At 41.6% G+C, this 16,651-nt stretch overlaps 1 protein-coding gene and 1 long non-coding RNA gene across 4 annotated transcripts in view; one reads left to right on the top strand and one right to left on the bottom strand.

Moving 5' to 3' along the window:
* The first annotated feature begins 178 nt into the window (after positions 1-178).
* Positions 179-10,868, top strand: rbm17 (RNA binding motif protein 17). Of its 2 annotated transcripts, XM_037121243.1 has the most exons (13): positions 179-318; positions 654-801; positions 1,063-1,179; positions 2,043-2,209; positions 2,499-2,611; positions 2,706-2,756; positions 3,818-3,953; positions 4,410-4,561; positions 4,960-5,010; positions 7,270-7,346; positions 7,729-7,827; positions 7,916-7,988; positions 10,585-10,868. In XM_037121243.1, the coding sequence occupies exons 2-13, from the start codon at positions 679-681 to the stop codon at positions 10,686-10,688; spliced, it is 1,263 nt and encodes a 420-aa protein (XP_036977138.1). In that variant the 5' UTR covers positions 179-318; positions 654-678; the 3' UTR covers positions 10,689-10,868. The 2 variants fall into 2 exon arrangements, with proteins under 2 accessions (XP_036977138.1, XP_036977139.1); XM_037121244.1 differs by lacking the exon at positions 4,960-5,010.
* Positions 7,997-16,651, bottom strand: part of LOC119032274 — a 173,810-nt gene continuing 165,155 nt past the window's right edge. Inside the window, exon 6 of one of the 2 annotated variants that reach the window (XR_005078827.1) lies at positions 7,997-9,230. This is a non-coding gene — a long non-coding RNA (uncharacterized LOC119032274). The remainder of the gene's footprint in view (positions 9,231-16,651) is intronic. The other variant, XR_005078830.1, reaches the window with a different exon arrangement.

The raw sequence follows: 16,651 nt of genomic DNA, 5'->3' as shown, positions 1-16,651 counted from the left end.
ACACAAAATGCCTCAAATTAGACGACATGTCAAGTGTTTTCCTCTTCCGGTCGAATGTACATTTACCTCATCCGCCAGAGGAGAAGTGTTTTCAAGCTAAAGAGCGTTCCTCTCTGTTTATGCACACGACAGCCCAGCCGCTAGGTGGCGCCGAAGCGGAGGATGAAGCTGACGTCGTCGACTGTCGCGCTTGGTTTTGTTGTTGTGCCCACTTCCGCCTCGTCCACCGGGGAGCTAACGCCACACCAAATGTGCTGTTAAATACTTTCATGTTATAGGCACTCACGTTTAGTTCATGTCCAGGTGTTTCTTAAACAGGTAAGTTGAAAAACAAGCTAAAATATTTTTTTGTTATTTTCAGCGTAACCAGTGTAGGAGTAGTTATGTAGCTGTCTTAGCATTAGCTAACGTTAGCTATACTTTTAACCAGTGTCTCCCAGCCTCCTAGTGCGTCCAGCTTACACTTTCTTGCTAACATATGGTTATTTGACAAAGATTTAGACATTTCATTACAGGAAATATAAAACTTGACTCGGCTTTTGATGTTGCTGCTGAATTCCAACCTCAGTTTCTACCCAAGTGCTGCAAACGGCAAGGATGCTGCAGAAGCCAGTTAATGTTGCCATAAATGAAACTCGTCTCTGTGTCTACAGGAAACAGAAGCGCTGACTGGCAGCAATGTCGCTGTACGATGACCTCGGTGTGGGTGCCAGTGACACCAAGACCGAAGGCTGGTCCAAGAACTTCAAGCTGCTGCAGTCCCAGCTGAAGGTGAAGAAGGCGGCTCTGACCCAGGCCAAGGTAGGCACATCATGCAATACAAGTGCAGTGCAAAGGTAAAATACATGCATGAATGAACAAATCTGATCTGTCACAGAGTTGGTACTTCATTGGTGCTGCTGATGAAAATGAGAGTACATAGATAGTAGAGCATAATAACACAGAATGACATGTAACCACTCCAATGGAAAATGGAAAATAAAAAAAACAATGAAGGTTCCCACAGCAAATGTGCATATATTCAATGTTTGTGTGTGTGTGTGTGTGTGTGTGTGTGTGTAGACCCAGCGGATGAAACAGACCACTGTCCTGGCTCCGGTCATCGATCTAAAGAGAGGAGGCTCCAGTGATGATAGACAGATCTCGGACACTCCTCCACATGCTGCTGCTGGACTCAAGGTCTGTCGTATCCAGCGAACGTGGTCATCAGAAAGAATGGGAATTGATAAGATTTTGCTGATGCCTAAGGTGTTGTCACATCTGCTCATTGGTCTGAATCTCAGCCGATTTCCTTATTGAATCCAGTTTAAGGTTCTGTGTGGAAAAATGAAGGGCTACACAGGTTTAGTTGGGTGTAGTATGTCTGTCTTTATATAAGATGGAGGAAATGGTGGAATACTCACAGAAGATGTTTGCTAAGTCTGCTTGAATGGCGCTCATGTTATTATAACAGATGATATGTAACTCTGTAACAGACACAGCGCTCAATTTGGAAGCTGTGGCACTTATAAGAAAAGTTTCAAATTGGCATTCCTGGAATTTAAGCCCATGTTGTTCAGATAGATGTTTCAGCGTACTGCTGGTGTTTCAACTGTTACTTGAAATTATAATTTTACAGACATTATTCAAAAAAATCTGCGTACATCTTTTGGTGTGAAATTAAGCTACGCTTTGGACTGTTTACTCCTCTCCACTATGACTCGTTCCTGTTACAAGTTCCTGTCAGCACAGATGCATGAGTTTGACATCATTGTTTTGTGAAAGATTCTGGCATTGATGAGAGGAATTACCAATCCTTAGTCGTCAGTGTTTGAGTAATCCAGGTCTTGATGACCTGTGATTAGAATGTTCCAAGTCGCCCGTTTTTTTTTTTCTCTCTTGATTTAGGCTAATCTACCAAAAACACAGAGCGAAAATGGTAGTACTTAATGTTAATAATAGGATACAGAGCAGTGTGTGAGATTGTGATGCAGCTCCATAATACTACCTCCCTGGTTTCCAGCTCTCTCATATTTTGGATTTGTGCTGTGTGTGTGCTGCAGGATGCTGTGCCCAGTGGTTTCTCCTCTGGCGATGTGCTGATCCCGTTGGCTGACGAGTACGATCCCATGTTCCCCAACGACTACGAGAAGGTGGTGAAGCGACACAGAGAAGAACGACAGCGGCAGAGGGAGCAGGAGCGACAGAAGGAGATCGAGGAGAGAGAAAAGTACTGCCGACTTTAAGAGTTAAACGTAATCTAGGAGACAGAATTGATAAACTTGGTAGGATAAAATATGAGAAATTGATCTGCTCTCCCTTTTACATAATGATACAAAATTACAGTAGCTATTCAGGGTCCGTGGAGATGCATCTGTAATTGTATGCTTGTCGCCATAACATTGGATCAAACCCAAAATTTTTCAGTTGTTCATGTTGTAGCAATTACAGAGCGAGAGTGTACTGCACCTGATATTTACAGGGACTCTGCTTTCAAACTTGAACTTGATGTGTTGCAGGAAGAGGAAAGACAGACACGACGGTGGAGCTCCAAGTGGTTTCTCTCGTTTCCCAGCAGGAGAGGAAGAGTCAGATGAGGAAGACGACTACGAGAAGGAGCGCAGGAAACGAAGTTAGTGCCTGTAGTAAAGACTCAGCATCCTTGGACATTTTTGTATTTTGTATAACTTCACCTCTCTTACATCATCTGTCTCTCCCTCCTCCAGGTATGGGTGGAGCAGCTATTGCGCCGCCGTCTTCACTAGTAGACAGGGATGGTAAGCCTTGTGATTCATTAGGTGAAAGTCTTTTGGTTTTTACATCAACAGGATATATAAGCAGTAATAACAGCAGGAACAGTGTGTTTTGGCCATGACTAATTTTATGAAAAAACGACCAGAGCAGAGATGACTGTTTGCTACATTGTCATCCTGTATGAAAGCTGGGGAGACAAATTATCCTCTGACTTGGTTAGTTGGTAAATGAGGCTGTCCTGAAATGACCTCTAACATGTTAACAGAGTGTAACACACAGGCTTTGTAACCTGTTGTGAAGGTTTTTATTTTACTGTCTGGATAACTGAGTGATAATCCAGTTTTATAATTTTTGTCTGAAAAAGACTCTTTTATTCTCACTAAGCTGTTTACATGCCTGATGAAGATGAACATACAAGTCAAATTAACATTTACACCCATGTGTGCATACTATTGACCTCCCCTTTTCATTCCTTCAATCAAGAAATGTTGGCTTTCCCTTTATTCACGCATTTCTACTACAGCCTTGCAAAGTGCTGGCCAGGCAACACACAGAGCTGATGTAAATAGGCAAGGGACTGGGTTGCAAATTGTGGTTTAAAAAGAAAAAAAAAATGAGATGTGTATTCAGAATATGCAGTATACATGTCAAAAGAATGGCCCTAAAATTGGAATAATATCAGCATCACTTCAGTGGGAAATGCTGCATTTGGGGTAACCTGTTTACATGGCCTGAATAAAATTCTTGTCATAATCGGAATAATGGTACATTAATGTGCGTGTAAACTTAGTCGGTAATCATCACAGATGATGTTAGTATTCTGTTAAATTAGCAGCAGGGGGCAGCATTGACTAAACCAGTGTTTGAGGTGTCTTCTACATTGTAAATGTCAAAATTTAACTCAGTTTTTGCCACAGCATTATTATTGTCTCTTCCCAGAGCTGCTGTGATGTCAGACATAAAAATGAACTACAACACTGAACAGAATATAGATTTACGTGGTAGCAAATAACAGTGATACAAAATCTAATCTGGTTGTGCTCCTCGGTGCATGTCAGTATCAATTGTGTTTCCTATGTTCTAGGCTCATCTTTCTCCTACGAGGACGAAGGTCGTCCTGCCAGAGGCTCAAAGGCTGCCATCCCTCCACCCATGTTTGATGACTCAGAACGGCCACGTTCACCACCTGGACCAACCAGCTCCTTCCTGGCCAACATGGGGTGGGTGGGACACACAAATACACCTGGACACAGCAATTTTTTGTGCTATAACTTCAACAGATCTCTAGTGGAATCGGCAAAAACTCCCACAGTTTCACATAATCATTTAAATTGCATAACTTTAACACTTAATGTACATCTTAAAGCTGTATGTTTAGGTATGTATGTTTTATATGTAACTTCGTTACCATTCAAAGTAAATGGACTGACACATTTTCTGCAGTGCATCATTATTAATTATCTAAAACATTAGCTCATTTGAATAATATAACTATATAGATACATTAATTTTGTCTTAAATCTGTAGATAGTGTGTAGTAGTAGTAGTAGTTGTAGTATTGTTGTGTTTTAAATATGCAAATCTGAGATTTTGAATGTCAATGTGGACCAACAGCATTAATATTACAACAATTCACTCTTAGATTGTAACGTTTTTCTCCCCATCTACCCCAACAGAGGTACGGTGGCCCATAAGATCATGCAGAAGTACGGCTTCAAAGAAGGCCAGGGCCTGGGAAAGCACGAGCAGGGCCTCAGCACGGCGCTGTCTGTGGAGAAGACGAGCAAGCGAGGCGGAAAGATCATTATAGGCGATGCTGCAGAGAAACGTAACTACTATAGTTCATTTTAAAACATTTTTGATTTATTTTTTATTTTGCAGCCACAGCTTCTTCTTTGTCTTCTTTCTTTACTTTTCTCTTTTCTTTGCTTCAAGTCCTTTTCACCTGGTGACTGCATGAACCACCCTCTGCTCGCGTTGTGTCTGGCTTTTGTCTGTTGTTTCATCTCTGTCAGTGTCTAACTTGCTTTGAGTTTTAGCTTCTCTTCTCACTTTTGATCCTTTCTTGTGTATTTTATCTCTGCAAACATCATGGTGTCATTTCAGGATCAGTTATGTTTACCGTGACTTTGTGTGCATGTCTTTGTTCTTTTCTCATTTTGTGTATGAATGTGTGGGGTGTGTGTGTGTGTGTGTGTGTGTGTGCGCGCGTGTGTGACTGAGCAGCAGGGTCGAGCCAGTCAGGTGCTGCTGATACTTCAGGCGGAGGCTCTGCAGGTTGGCCTCCACTCCCATTTTCTCTCTCTCCCATTAGACAGAGTGTGCTTTCCAGCCTGCCTTTTTATTTTAGAAGTGTGTATGTTTGTTTGTGTGTCTGCATGTTTTATCTGTATTTACCTGTTGTCTCACTCATTTACCAAATTGAAAGGAGCTGAGCTTGTGTCTGTTAAAATTTTAGTGGTCCTCACTGAGCCAGAGATCAGTATTAACGCATAACGTTGCTAGGAGTAGAATAGTTCTGCATGGCTTTCTGCTGGATGTGTGTTTGTAAAAACTACTCTTAATGTTGGCTAACACTGCAGTCTGTTTATAGTTTTGGTCTAATTTCAGTCTCTCTTTCTAACAGTCTGTGCTTCTAATTCAGACTCACCTATGCTTTAAATTTGCACTGACCTGCTCTCCTCACCCATGGACTTTGATAAAATTAAACAAAATCCACAAAGCGGAGCCATCAAGGCGTAAAGGGAAAGTTCAGCGATTTGGGATAAGCTGTTGTTCACCTTTATGTTGAAGCTCATATTGCGTCATATTAGCTTTAGAAGGCAGATTTTCATCTGCAGTCCCTGACAGTTTGATGGCATGCGACAGAACAAAACACATAATAAGGACAAATAGCAAAGTAGTGTCATGTATTATTTTTTTATTTTCTTACACTCTAGGTAGGGATTGGCTGAAATGTAAATCTTAGTGTCAACATTAAAAATAACTAGTGATGAAATTTCAACTTTAAGTTCTCTTTTAGTTACTAGTTACTCTGTCCATCAATGCAGGAAAATATAACATTTTTGTCAGGTCCTAAAACTGGAAAAAAAAAAAAGTTCAGCCGTTTGTCCAAAGGTCACAGAAAGGACAAATTGGACCTAGAGAAATACTAGAAAAGTGGTTGATAATCAATAACAGCCAGCAAGGCCAGTCGGATAGAAAGGATTAAGTAAATTACCACAGTGTCTCAGACGGGGACATGTCAGATAGATACAGTCTGCCCCAGAAGCTCACAAATTAAGTTAAAGTTAAATTTTGGATTTTCAGTCCTAACAAGTAACTCTGTATCTCCCTGGGCTCATCACTGGTTGCATGGTCTGGCACACATCTTCCTCAATGCTGCGAAATGTTGTTTTACACTTTGTTTTCGGTTCAGATTAAACAAACAAGATAAGAAGTTAATAAGTGAGCTTCGGGCGTTCTGTTTGGTGGATTTTATTACAGAAAACTGTGCCACACAAGCCATTTCCTGCTGTTCGCAATCTTTAAGGCCATCTAAGTTAACCAGCTGCTAGCTGTAGGTTCATAATAACAGTATAGCCATGGGAGTGCAAACCATCTTCTCACTGAACTCTGCCAGAGAGTGACTACACGTCTTCATTAAAATGTTAAATTTATGCCTTAAAGATTAGAATCTACACTTTCAGAAATGTTTCCACTGTTTTTGTTGGTTTTTGACTGACGATATAAAATCATGAGAATAGAAATATTGACAGCACCAACTGTGATGTGATTATCAGAGACAAACATAAACTGTAGTTGAAATGGTTCAAACAGATACAGATGTGTTGGGTTCTTTCAAAATATTGTGTTTCTTTGTGAGTGCAGTGTTTATTTCTGGCCACTAGGTATCAGGGTTGGATGTCAAGTTCATCACTGCTGGATTTCAGCTGAACTGCTGTAGCCAATCAGCAGGAATCCCTGTTATCAGTGTTGTACACTGTACAGAATATGAGTTTAGATGAGGGTACAGTCACTCTCAGACATTCTTTCCCTATTTGAGTAGAGACAAAAACACCAGGTGCTATCTGAGGAACACTGTGGCTCCCTCTTATTAATATGAGAATCTCTGGTCTTGGCAGATTGTCAGAGTTTAACCATTGACTAGCTGAAAAGTCTGTCTTTAAGGTGCACTGTGTACGTACATGAACACAACTTAAGTGTTCTTTTGAGCAAAATCTTTTTTTTTTCTCTGCTGCATGTTTAATACAATAAAAGCAGTGTTCGAATGTGACAAACAGCCAGACATGACAGAAGAAGTGGATATCAAATCGACTAGGCAAACACAGAACAGTATTTTTTTTACCAGCTTTTGGACTAAATATTTGCTGAATTGTTTCATTTATCACACACATTGAATCCAGCTCAGCACAATGCGATAAAACTTATTGTTGCACATTTTTGTCAGTTGCTTAATCCAGCTCAGCAGCCGCCTGAGAATATTCTTTTCAGGAGAAAACGTGTGACCTTTTGTTTCTGTTTCCATCCAACCAGCGGACGCTTCCAAGAAGTCGGAGGCCAACCCGCTCACGGAGATCCTGAAAAACCCGACCAAAGTGGTCCTGCTCAGGGTATGTCGGTTGCGCTCTTCTGTTTTCTAGTCCGGATGACTATCATAGAAAAAAATGAAACAAAAATCATTTTTCATTGTGTTTTAATGATAAGTCCTCACCTTACTGTTTTTACCAAATATCAACATTTTAGCACAGATGGTAACAAAAGACAAGTATACTCTAGATTGGAAATTGAGACAACACAAGACCCCTTTAATGCAGTTAAAGAGCATACTTTAAAATTAACTTACTAAAATTACAGAATGGTAAACTGATAAAACCCTTGGTACCTTTTTGTCGAGTTTCATTTCCGAAAAATTGAGTTTGCTATTTAAATCCGACCCTCTTGGCTTCCACTGTTCCATTGTCAGCCGGCCTAATGTCTGCGTTTGTCTTGTAGAACATGGTGGGCAGAGGAGAGGTGGACGAAGACCTGGAGGGAGAGACAAAGGAAGAATGCGAGAAATACGGCAAAGTGGTTAAATGTGTCATTTTTGAGGTGAGAAAAGAGAATTGCAACTGGCAAAGTGAGTGTATCAATGAAACAGTACAGTCTATAAAAAAAAAACCCACACCTTTTCTTTCAGATTGCAGAGGTTCTTGATGATGAAGCTGTCAGGATATTTCTGGAGTTTGAGAGGGTGGAGTCAGCCATCAAAGGTCAGTATTTAGTCGTCGTGTTGGCTAACCTGAATGAGGCCGTCTGCCTGTAGTCGAGCTTATTCGACACACCTGAAAAAGTTGCTTGACACTTTAAAACCGAGTAGACTTTGTGTTTCCAATCAGGGCATGTTGCCTCAAAATAAGTCAAATGTCACAGGAGCTCACAAAAAATCTGACTCTTTGTTGACGCTCCAAACTCGAGCCTCCATTTGTCGTCAGTGACACTCGCTCGCTGAGAACTGTCATCTTCCACGGAGATTTTGGAGATTTTCTCTCCCTGAGTCACTTTGATATCGGAATAGTGTTTCTACACGTAAGCGTTGATCATCCTATGTTTGCATCACTTTCTCCATTGTATAACTGCTCTAATAATGTGGGTGAAAGTGTCCCATTCTAAATGGGTTGGCCCAGATCAGAAACAAGGTGAGACTCGGCTCCCTGAGGTGTTACATCAGAGATGGCCCAGCAACCCAGCCGGCTCCCTGCGGCACCGCTGGCACCGCGCTTACATCACAGCTCTCAGAAAGCGGGACAGACACTCAAAGAATGAGATGATGATGATGATGAAACATTTTATTGACCCCAGTAGGGAAGGTTTTCTGTTTGCTTGAAGGAGGTCAGAGTTCACACAAGAGCAGGTTGTATTTGACCACCATAAAAACACAAGAGTTTTCTTCTGTCAACTTCTGTGACTGCATAAAAGTCACTTTAACAAGTCACCAGTAGACATTATAAAGAAGCAACTGATGCTTATAAACTCTAGTAAATATAAAGCATTACAAAGTTTGTTAACAGTGAAATAACTATTAACTAAAGTTTAATTATCTGTTTACATTTTATTCATGATGGTTACACTAAAGAGTTACCTCAGGCTAACATCTGACCCGTGGCCTTGTTTGAAGTAGCTCCCAATAGAGCTGCAGCGATGAGTGGATCGATCAAGTCGATCAAAAGAAAATTCATCCTAAACTATGCTTACAATTGATTAATCATTTAATTAATTTAAGGGTAAAAAAGGCAAACATTCGCTGGCTCCTGCTTCTTAACCATGAGGATCTGCTGCTTTTCTTGTCATTTATAAGAAAGTCTTTGGGTTTTGGGCTCTTGGCAAAATAAGCCATTTGAAAATGTGACATTTTGTGATGAGCATTTCTAAGAATTTTTCGACATTTTAACAAATAATGAAAGAAGAATAACCGTCAGACCATACGGTTTTGTGATCCTGACCCACCATGCATCCTGGAAAGAAACAAAGATTATTATTATTATTATTATTTTTTATTCACTTCTGTTGCACCTCTGTTAATATCTGGCTTTCTTCTCGAGGGGCGATGGCAGTATTTCTGCCATGGGTGGTATGTGTTTAAGCAGTAAAGCTGAAAAAAGATGGTTAAAAAAAACAAACAAAAATGTTACTTAATTTGGAGGAACTACCAGCCAGCGCTGTTGCCATAACAAGAGGCTATTTGAAGCTCTCCAAAACACGTTATATCCTGTTCTTAAATGTAAAACTTGAGCTTATTTCCTGCTGCCTGTAGCCTCATATTACTCATTATATCACACGGTGTACTGACATGAGAGTGGTCTTAATCATCTCATGTAACCCTCATCAAGAAACATATTACATAAACGTAGGTGTGCACTTTTCTCCTAAAAGATAAACTGTGCTGCAGTGATTCAGGATATTATGAGGTTTTCAGACAATCTTCTCAGTGTAATCGCTGCAACATAACACACTGTGTTTTGTACATCCAGCGTCAGCACAGTGGAGCTCATGTCCACAGACATTAATAGAAAGTGCTGCATGAAATGTGCTGACTGAGGCGATCACAAACGACCTTCAAGGGAAATGGATTGGACACGAGCAACATGGTGCTGTTCATCTTATTGCTAAGGTTAAAACAGCCGGACAGGACAGAACCACCACTGCCCTTTTTTAAAGGACAGGTTTCTTGCCGTGCATTTACGCTATGCTTTCGCATAATTCCAGGAAACAACCCTGATACTATATTTCTTTTTCTCAGAAGTGTGAGCGCCAAAACAAAGTTGTTTTTCTTTTTTTGGGTTTTTATCTCTGGCACTTAGATCTAGCATCAGTCAGCTGCTTGCCACAACAGTTTGTTCCACAGAAGAACAAATCATTTCTTCTAAGAACATGAAGCCACTGCCTTCAGGATTAAAGGAAAACAATCATGAATCAAATTAACAGTTTAAAACAATCCTGGCTTATTCACGTTGGTGTTTTTGACTTCTTCCTGTGGATAACTGATGTTGCTTCACCGCCAAATATCTCTAGCAGCTAGGTACAGAATGAAGCGTTCACAGCATTGTTCTATTGTTCAACAACCAAATGGTGAAATTAATTGTAACAGAGAACACACACCTGTTCATGACCCTCCACAGGATCTTTCAAAAGGCGTTCTGAGGAAATCGACTCATATTCTGATGCTGTATTATACAATATTTACACTGTTAACATATCTGAAGGCAGATTTAGTGGGTTTTCCTGTAAGAAAGCAGCACTAATCGTGCTGTCGAAAGGTTTATCTGTGCACTGGAGAACACTCTGACCTTCACTTTCTCTCCTCTGCAGCCGTGGTGGATCTGAACGGACGGTATTTCGGCGGGCGAGTCGTCAAGGCCTGTTTCTACAATCTAGACAAGTTTCGAGTTTTGGACCTCGGCGAGCAGGTCTGACGTCTCCCCCAAGCGCCGCCACACATCCTCCCCCAACTTGTACATAATAATTTTTTATATTTCGCCCATCAGCAGTGTCTGCATGTAGTGATGAGTCCATCTTGTAGATTATTTGTTATTTTTTTTCCTCTGATGAAAAAATACCTTTATGTCTTGTCAAAATAAAGGGTTTAAACTATATCTAGTTGACTGTTTTCTTTATGCATGCATCATAATTCTGTTTATTATTAGAGCCAGTTCAGCTAATTATCTAAAATTATAAATCAGCCTTGTGACGCTGGCTACAGTTGTTTTCCAGCCTCAAATATGAAATATTTCCTCCCGTTATAAACACTTTCTAGCAAAATCATAAATTCAATTCAAAACTTCCACGCAGCCCGTAATACCCAGGAAGCCTAGTTTCCCTTTGAATTTTGTCTGACATAACTCTGGGTCCACAGTAGTGTTAACACGTCCTCAGGGTCCGACAGTCTTAACTTAGCCCTGATGGATTATGGGAAGGGGGACTGGGACGGTGAACGCAGCCCCAGCCTCATTCAGAACTTATGTAAGCGCACCCGAAGGGCCCTGGAGGTTCCAGCGAGAAACGTCAGAAGGAAGGATCCCACCGGAACAGGTTTAATTCAGATCAGGGAAACAGGTTGGATGGAATAGCAGAAAAGGAGAGGAGAGACTCAGTAGAAAGACTGAATTCCTGCACTGATACTGCTAGAGTTGGAGGGGTTAAAGGTCAAAAGAATAGGGATGAAACAGTATAGACCGCTGTAGAAAGACACTGCTCATGGTAAAATGTTTCTTGGGTATTTGTGCCGCTAGTTGGCAGATAGAGGCAGAACAGCCATGTTTGATAGGCTGCTCTCACTGCTGAGGAAAAGAAGGCCCTGACATCACTTAAAATACACCAGACGATCACCAATAGATATAAATTCTACCAACAGAATATTTGCAAATATTATAAGTACGTAAGTAAGCTATCCAAGCACTTCACCTGTACCCCAGCTGCTTTGGTCAGTGACACTCAATACAACATCGACAAACAAGAGAAAGACAAGAAATAACACTGGACCCAGATGAACCAATGGTTACTTAGGAAATCACGCCACTTTTCACGTGTGCTCCCACCCAAGCAGCGGTAAAAACGGTGAAGAATAACGCCTGCTCCAGGACAGCACTGTGTCCCGCAGAACCAGCTGCAGCCAGGACTGCGCACATTTGTACGCTGGGGAGACAAAACAACCTCTTCAACACAAGTGGCCCAAAACACAAGGGGTTGACTGAATGTGATTTTGAAAGTAGTACAAAAATGGCTGACACATGAACGTACACCCATCCATGCCGGGCATCAGGGTCAGCAGCCCGTTTGTTTTGGCCTCTCTGAGACGTGCAGCAGCACCGTGTGTAGTATATATGTGAGACCCAGGCGTGAAGCCGATGCTGAGAACGTGCCCTGAGCGTGCTCAGTTGAGCGGAGTGATATGATTGGCTGTCAGCGGCCCACTAAACCCTGACCTAAATACCAGCGGGTGTGACATGAGACGGGGTCAAGGGGTCACGATGTGTGTGTGTGTGTGTGTGTGACTGTAAGGGCCTGGTTGACCTGGATACGTAGCGTCCAGTTTTCTTCTTTCCCGGCCGAAGATGTCCCGATAAACCGAAATCAGGATTGAACGCAACATAAATGGAAAGAAAAAATGAATTTGGTGATTTATTTTGAATGGGTGCAGTCAGCTGATATGCAAGACATATGTGATAATTCTACTTTCTAGCAAAAGTAGAGAAGTATCAGCAGCTAACCACCTTTTATACAGTTTCCCTCTAAAGGGTCACGAGATGATTCATGAGGTGAGTAGAACAGAAAAAACTGTTCTGTTACACAGAATTTTCTTCTTTTGGATTTGAACTTTTCTCTAATTTTTGCTCTGTTTTATGGGATAATGGATACTCCTACACAGTCGGTGACTTGTTCATATTTATTGGGATGGATGCCTCCCTCAGTGGGTGCACCGAAAAATGTAAATCGGGAAGTCGTGTCTCCTCAGCGGCGCAGGAATACGGCAGGCAGCAGTGTGTCTCTATGATCCTCTCGCTACATGTTGCTCCTTGTCACGTTGATCATGAACGTGACACTACTCTTCAGAGAATGCAAGCCGCACTATAGTATAGAAATTAGCATTTATGTTATGTAGTATAGAGAATATTATGGATGCTAGACAAGGCCCAGACAATAACACAGGCAGTAGTGTGTCTCTATGATCTTCTTGCTTTTCCTACTTGTCACTTGGATCATGAAGGCGACCTTGCTTTAGAATATAGTATGAACAGTAGATTTAACTCTTATCGTTATACAGTATATACAGATAGAAGATGAAACTTTTGAGTGGTGCACAAAACTTTACAATGCTACACAACAGTATAGGAAGCAATGTTACTCTGCGCTCTGGCTCTTCTGCAACTCCATGTTCCCACTTGTCACTTTGATCATGAAGGTGACACTATTCTATCGAGCACATGGGCTGCACAGTATGAGTATGATGTTGAGTATTTATTGAAGATAATTTTGAGATTGTTATAGATACAAGACGAAACTTTCGGATGTACTACAAAACCAAATACAACATGCGGCAGTGTGTCTCTATGATCCCCTGGCTCCTCCACTTGTCACCTTGATCGTGCAGCTGACGCTACCTCTAGTGTAGAGGCTTCAGTATAGTTAGAACTGGAATTTATTTTATGAAGTTCAAAGAATATCATGAATGCATAACGAAGCTGACAAAAAGGGGCAGGGCTCAGAGAGAGCGGCACGATTACAAATCTGTCTGCGACTTCAGCACCACAGACACTACCTTGGATTTATGGTTAGGCTACTGATATTACAGAGTTGTGTTCGAGGCCGTAGATTCTAACGCGAACCTCAGACAGATAAAAGGATCAGTGAGTCAGGCAGACGATAGTGACGTATTCAACTTAACAACCTCTCTGCCCCTTCACCCTCTGTGACTAGGACATGGGGAAGGGGGTGGCAGGTTAACAACGGGGATGCATTTTAGCCATTTTTTGCCTCTACGTGACGCCACGAGGTCGTGAGCCACTGGTGTAATCTTTGGCTGTCTACTGTATTCACGTGAAAAGTAACCAAATAAATGCAGTGAAGTAAAAAGTACAATAGAAATGAGGGGATAAAATCATTACTCTATAAACGTCCTCTGAATCTCCACCTGTCTGTGATTTAAAGTGTAATCCTAGTGTCTTATAACTTGCAGCAAACCTACACTCTGTATATTTGGACAAGGAAACGCTTTAATGTGTGTGCTTGTACTCTGAGTGAACCCGTTCGTGGTCAGACCTGTCGATCAAATGACATGTCATTACAGTCTAAAGACTTAATCAAGTGTTTTCCTCACAAACATCATCTTAATTACCTCACGCCCCACGTGGATTCGCAGCTATTTTCAGGGACAACCGGCCGAGACTGACAAGCAGCTTGTCCTCCTGAGACAAAACGCCATCCACATCACCGCCAGGCACTCTGCATTCGCAGTGCAAGCCAACGGTCGAGCCGGGGCGATCTTATTTCACTTGAAACAACGAGACGTTGCAGTAAAATTGCAAAAGCCTCGGTTGAATCAGCGCGCCACTGTGAGTTACGGGAAGGCGACAATCTTATCCTCTAAAACCCCCTCAGACACACAAAGGTGTTTCACTATCAGGACAAACAAGCGACACAAACCACGTTCAGTTTCACAATCGCGGTTTCTCCAGCGAACACTTTCGGTTGAGACTGTGACGTGTCAGGGAAGAGATCATAACCTGACCCCGTACAAGTTTCCTCTTACTCTGCTTATGTTTAAGAATAAAAAAAACCCCCAAAAAACTGCAGTCACGATTATTGTTAAAGGAGGATGTTCAAGGCATAAATAGCACAACTCTAGCCTTTGTTCTGAAAGAGTTTGTCACTGATTAATAAACCCCATCAAATACCCAGAGTGCCACACAGAAGGAGGTCTCCAGGGCAAAGGTTGGAGAGAGTTCAGAGGCTTTCCAAGACCGAACAACAGGGTGCAAATTATATGTGTCGTTACTCCATGCAAATCTATGTTTTTTTGTCTTTGTCTTTGATTTAACTTTTACCGTGAGAGCCAGTCGAGCTGGTTACTCTCAAATTAGAAATCAGCTTGGTCATGCTGACTGGGGTACTGGATCTGTTTTTTTTTTTTCTTTTTTTTTCCAGAAAGTCTTGTGAAATATTTCATCCTGGCATAAACACTTTCTAGCAAAAATGATAAATCACACCGAAAAAAATTATACACATCCTGTCCTGGAACGGCTCCCAACTCCCATGATGCCTTGCTTTTAAGAAGCGCCGAGATCTTTGAGGAGAGGTTGGAGAGAGTTCAGAGGGGTTTTTAAAAGCCCAAACTGGGGGAAGGGGGGAAGTTCAGCGCACTGTAAAAAGTTGAAGAGCCGTAGCAGTTGCTAATGTAGATGAAAGGTTTACAGCGGAGTCCTCGTTCTGCAGATCGCACCTCGATGCTGCTGCAGACAGAGAGCCGCACAAATCGGTTACAGTTAAACTAAAACAAGCACACTTGAATCTTCACCTGTGAAGTGCAGCACTTCTTAAAAAGAGGTCACTGAATATGAACAGCGGTCGTAAAAAGAAAAGCACCGAGTACGCAAACGGAATGAGGTCACGGTGAAGTCAGTAATGAGCCTCACAGGTGTCCTTTGAGTCACTTTAAGAGAAATAAGCACCCCAAAATGACGATTCAGGCTTTATTTTCTAAAAACTCCATGCTGATGGGAAAGTTGGGTGAAGTTTCGAAGTCCACTAAACATTTCTGGAGCTTCGCAGCAGAGCGGTGTCGCAGCGTTCTCCTTAACAACTGAGGTAAATGGAGACTTGTTTTAATCCCCAGCTAGATCCCTACTTTAAAGGGGTGTGAATAAAATCTTTTAACAACAATTTGGGATCTCAGGTCTTCTAGAGACTTGGATTATGCCAGACGAGCTGTGTGGAGCCATTATATGTTTTTTTTTTAATCTCAGTTGTATTTTTAAGTTTTGAAACAGGTCCCCGTCAACTTTAAATGATTAGGAGAATGCTGCAACACTGCTGCTGCTGTGAAGCTCTAGAAACGTCACCTGACTTTCCACTGGCATGAAAACATTTTTTGGGTGAACTTTTCCTTTAACAGATTTGTTCCATTTGGATATACTGAATGTCGAAAGGCTTTAAGGATTTGATATTTCATAAACTGCATTTAAACCATATTCAAATTTCATAGTGTGGAAGAATCGTGTGTGTGTGTGTGTGTGTGTGTGTGTGAGCGTTGCCTAATCTGACCCCTCCATTTGCAGCACCGTGCCACTGGGGTCAGGGTGAAACTCTAAACCAGCAGAAACTGGGTGAGCTGTTATATTTAGTGTCAGCACGGAACATGCAGACTGCAAATCGGAAAGAATGAGATAAAGTTTTGAGTGCTTTAAATACACGATAAAATATAATAAAATACTTCACTTAGTTTGCCAGCTTGGAGGGGGACATGACTTTTAAGCTCCACTCTTTATTACAACCCTTTTTTTTTTGTTGTTTTGTTTTTAGAGAATGGATCCTCAGCTACCAATCAAACACTCTCATGTCTATTTTGTGCACTATCAAAACATGTTTGGTCAGTGTGGGCTTTTTGATGTTCATCCACATCACTATACATATATCTAGCCTGGGTGGTGATCATCATGACCCATCATGACTCAGTGGGACAGCCCAGTTTGAGGAAGCAGAGGGAGCTGATGTGAGACTCCGCACGTTTGCACCAGGCTGCAGACCGGACAGGCTGTGCAACAGTGCAGACTGCAACACTGTCTACAGTGCTGGGAGACGGATAATAACTACCTGAAAAAAAAAAATAGTACACCATGATGAGAAATTAACGAAAATGACATTTAAAAAAGCTAAACACGTT

The sequence above is a fragment of the Acanthopagrus latus genome, chromosome 14, assembly GCF_904848185.1.
Source record: "Acanthopagrus latus isolate v.2019 chromosome 14, fAcaLat1.1, whole genome shotgun sequence".
Lineage (NCBI taxonomy): Eukaryota > Metazoa > Chordata > Actinopteri > Spariformes > Sparidae > Acanthopagrus > Acanthopagrus latus.
The sequence above is the reverse complement of the archived record's forward strand: the minus strand, read 5'-3'. Positions and strand labels throughout refer to the sequence as shown.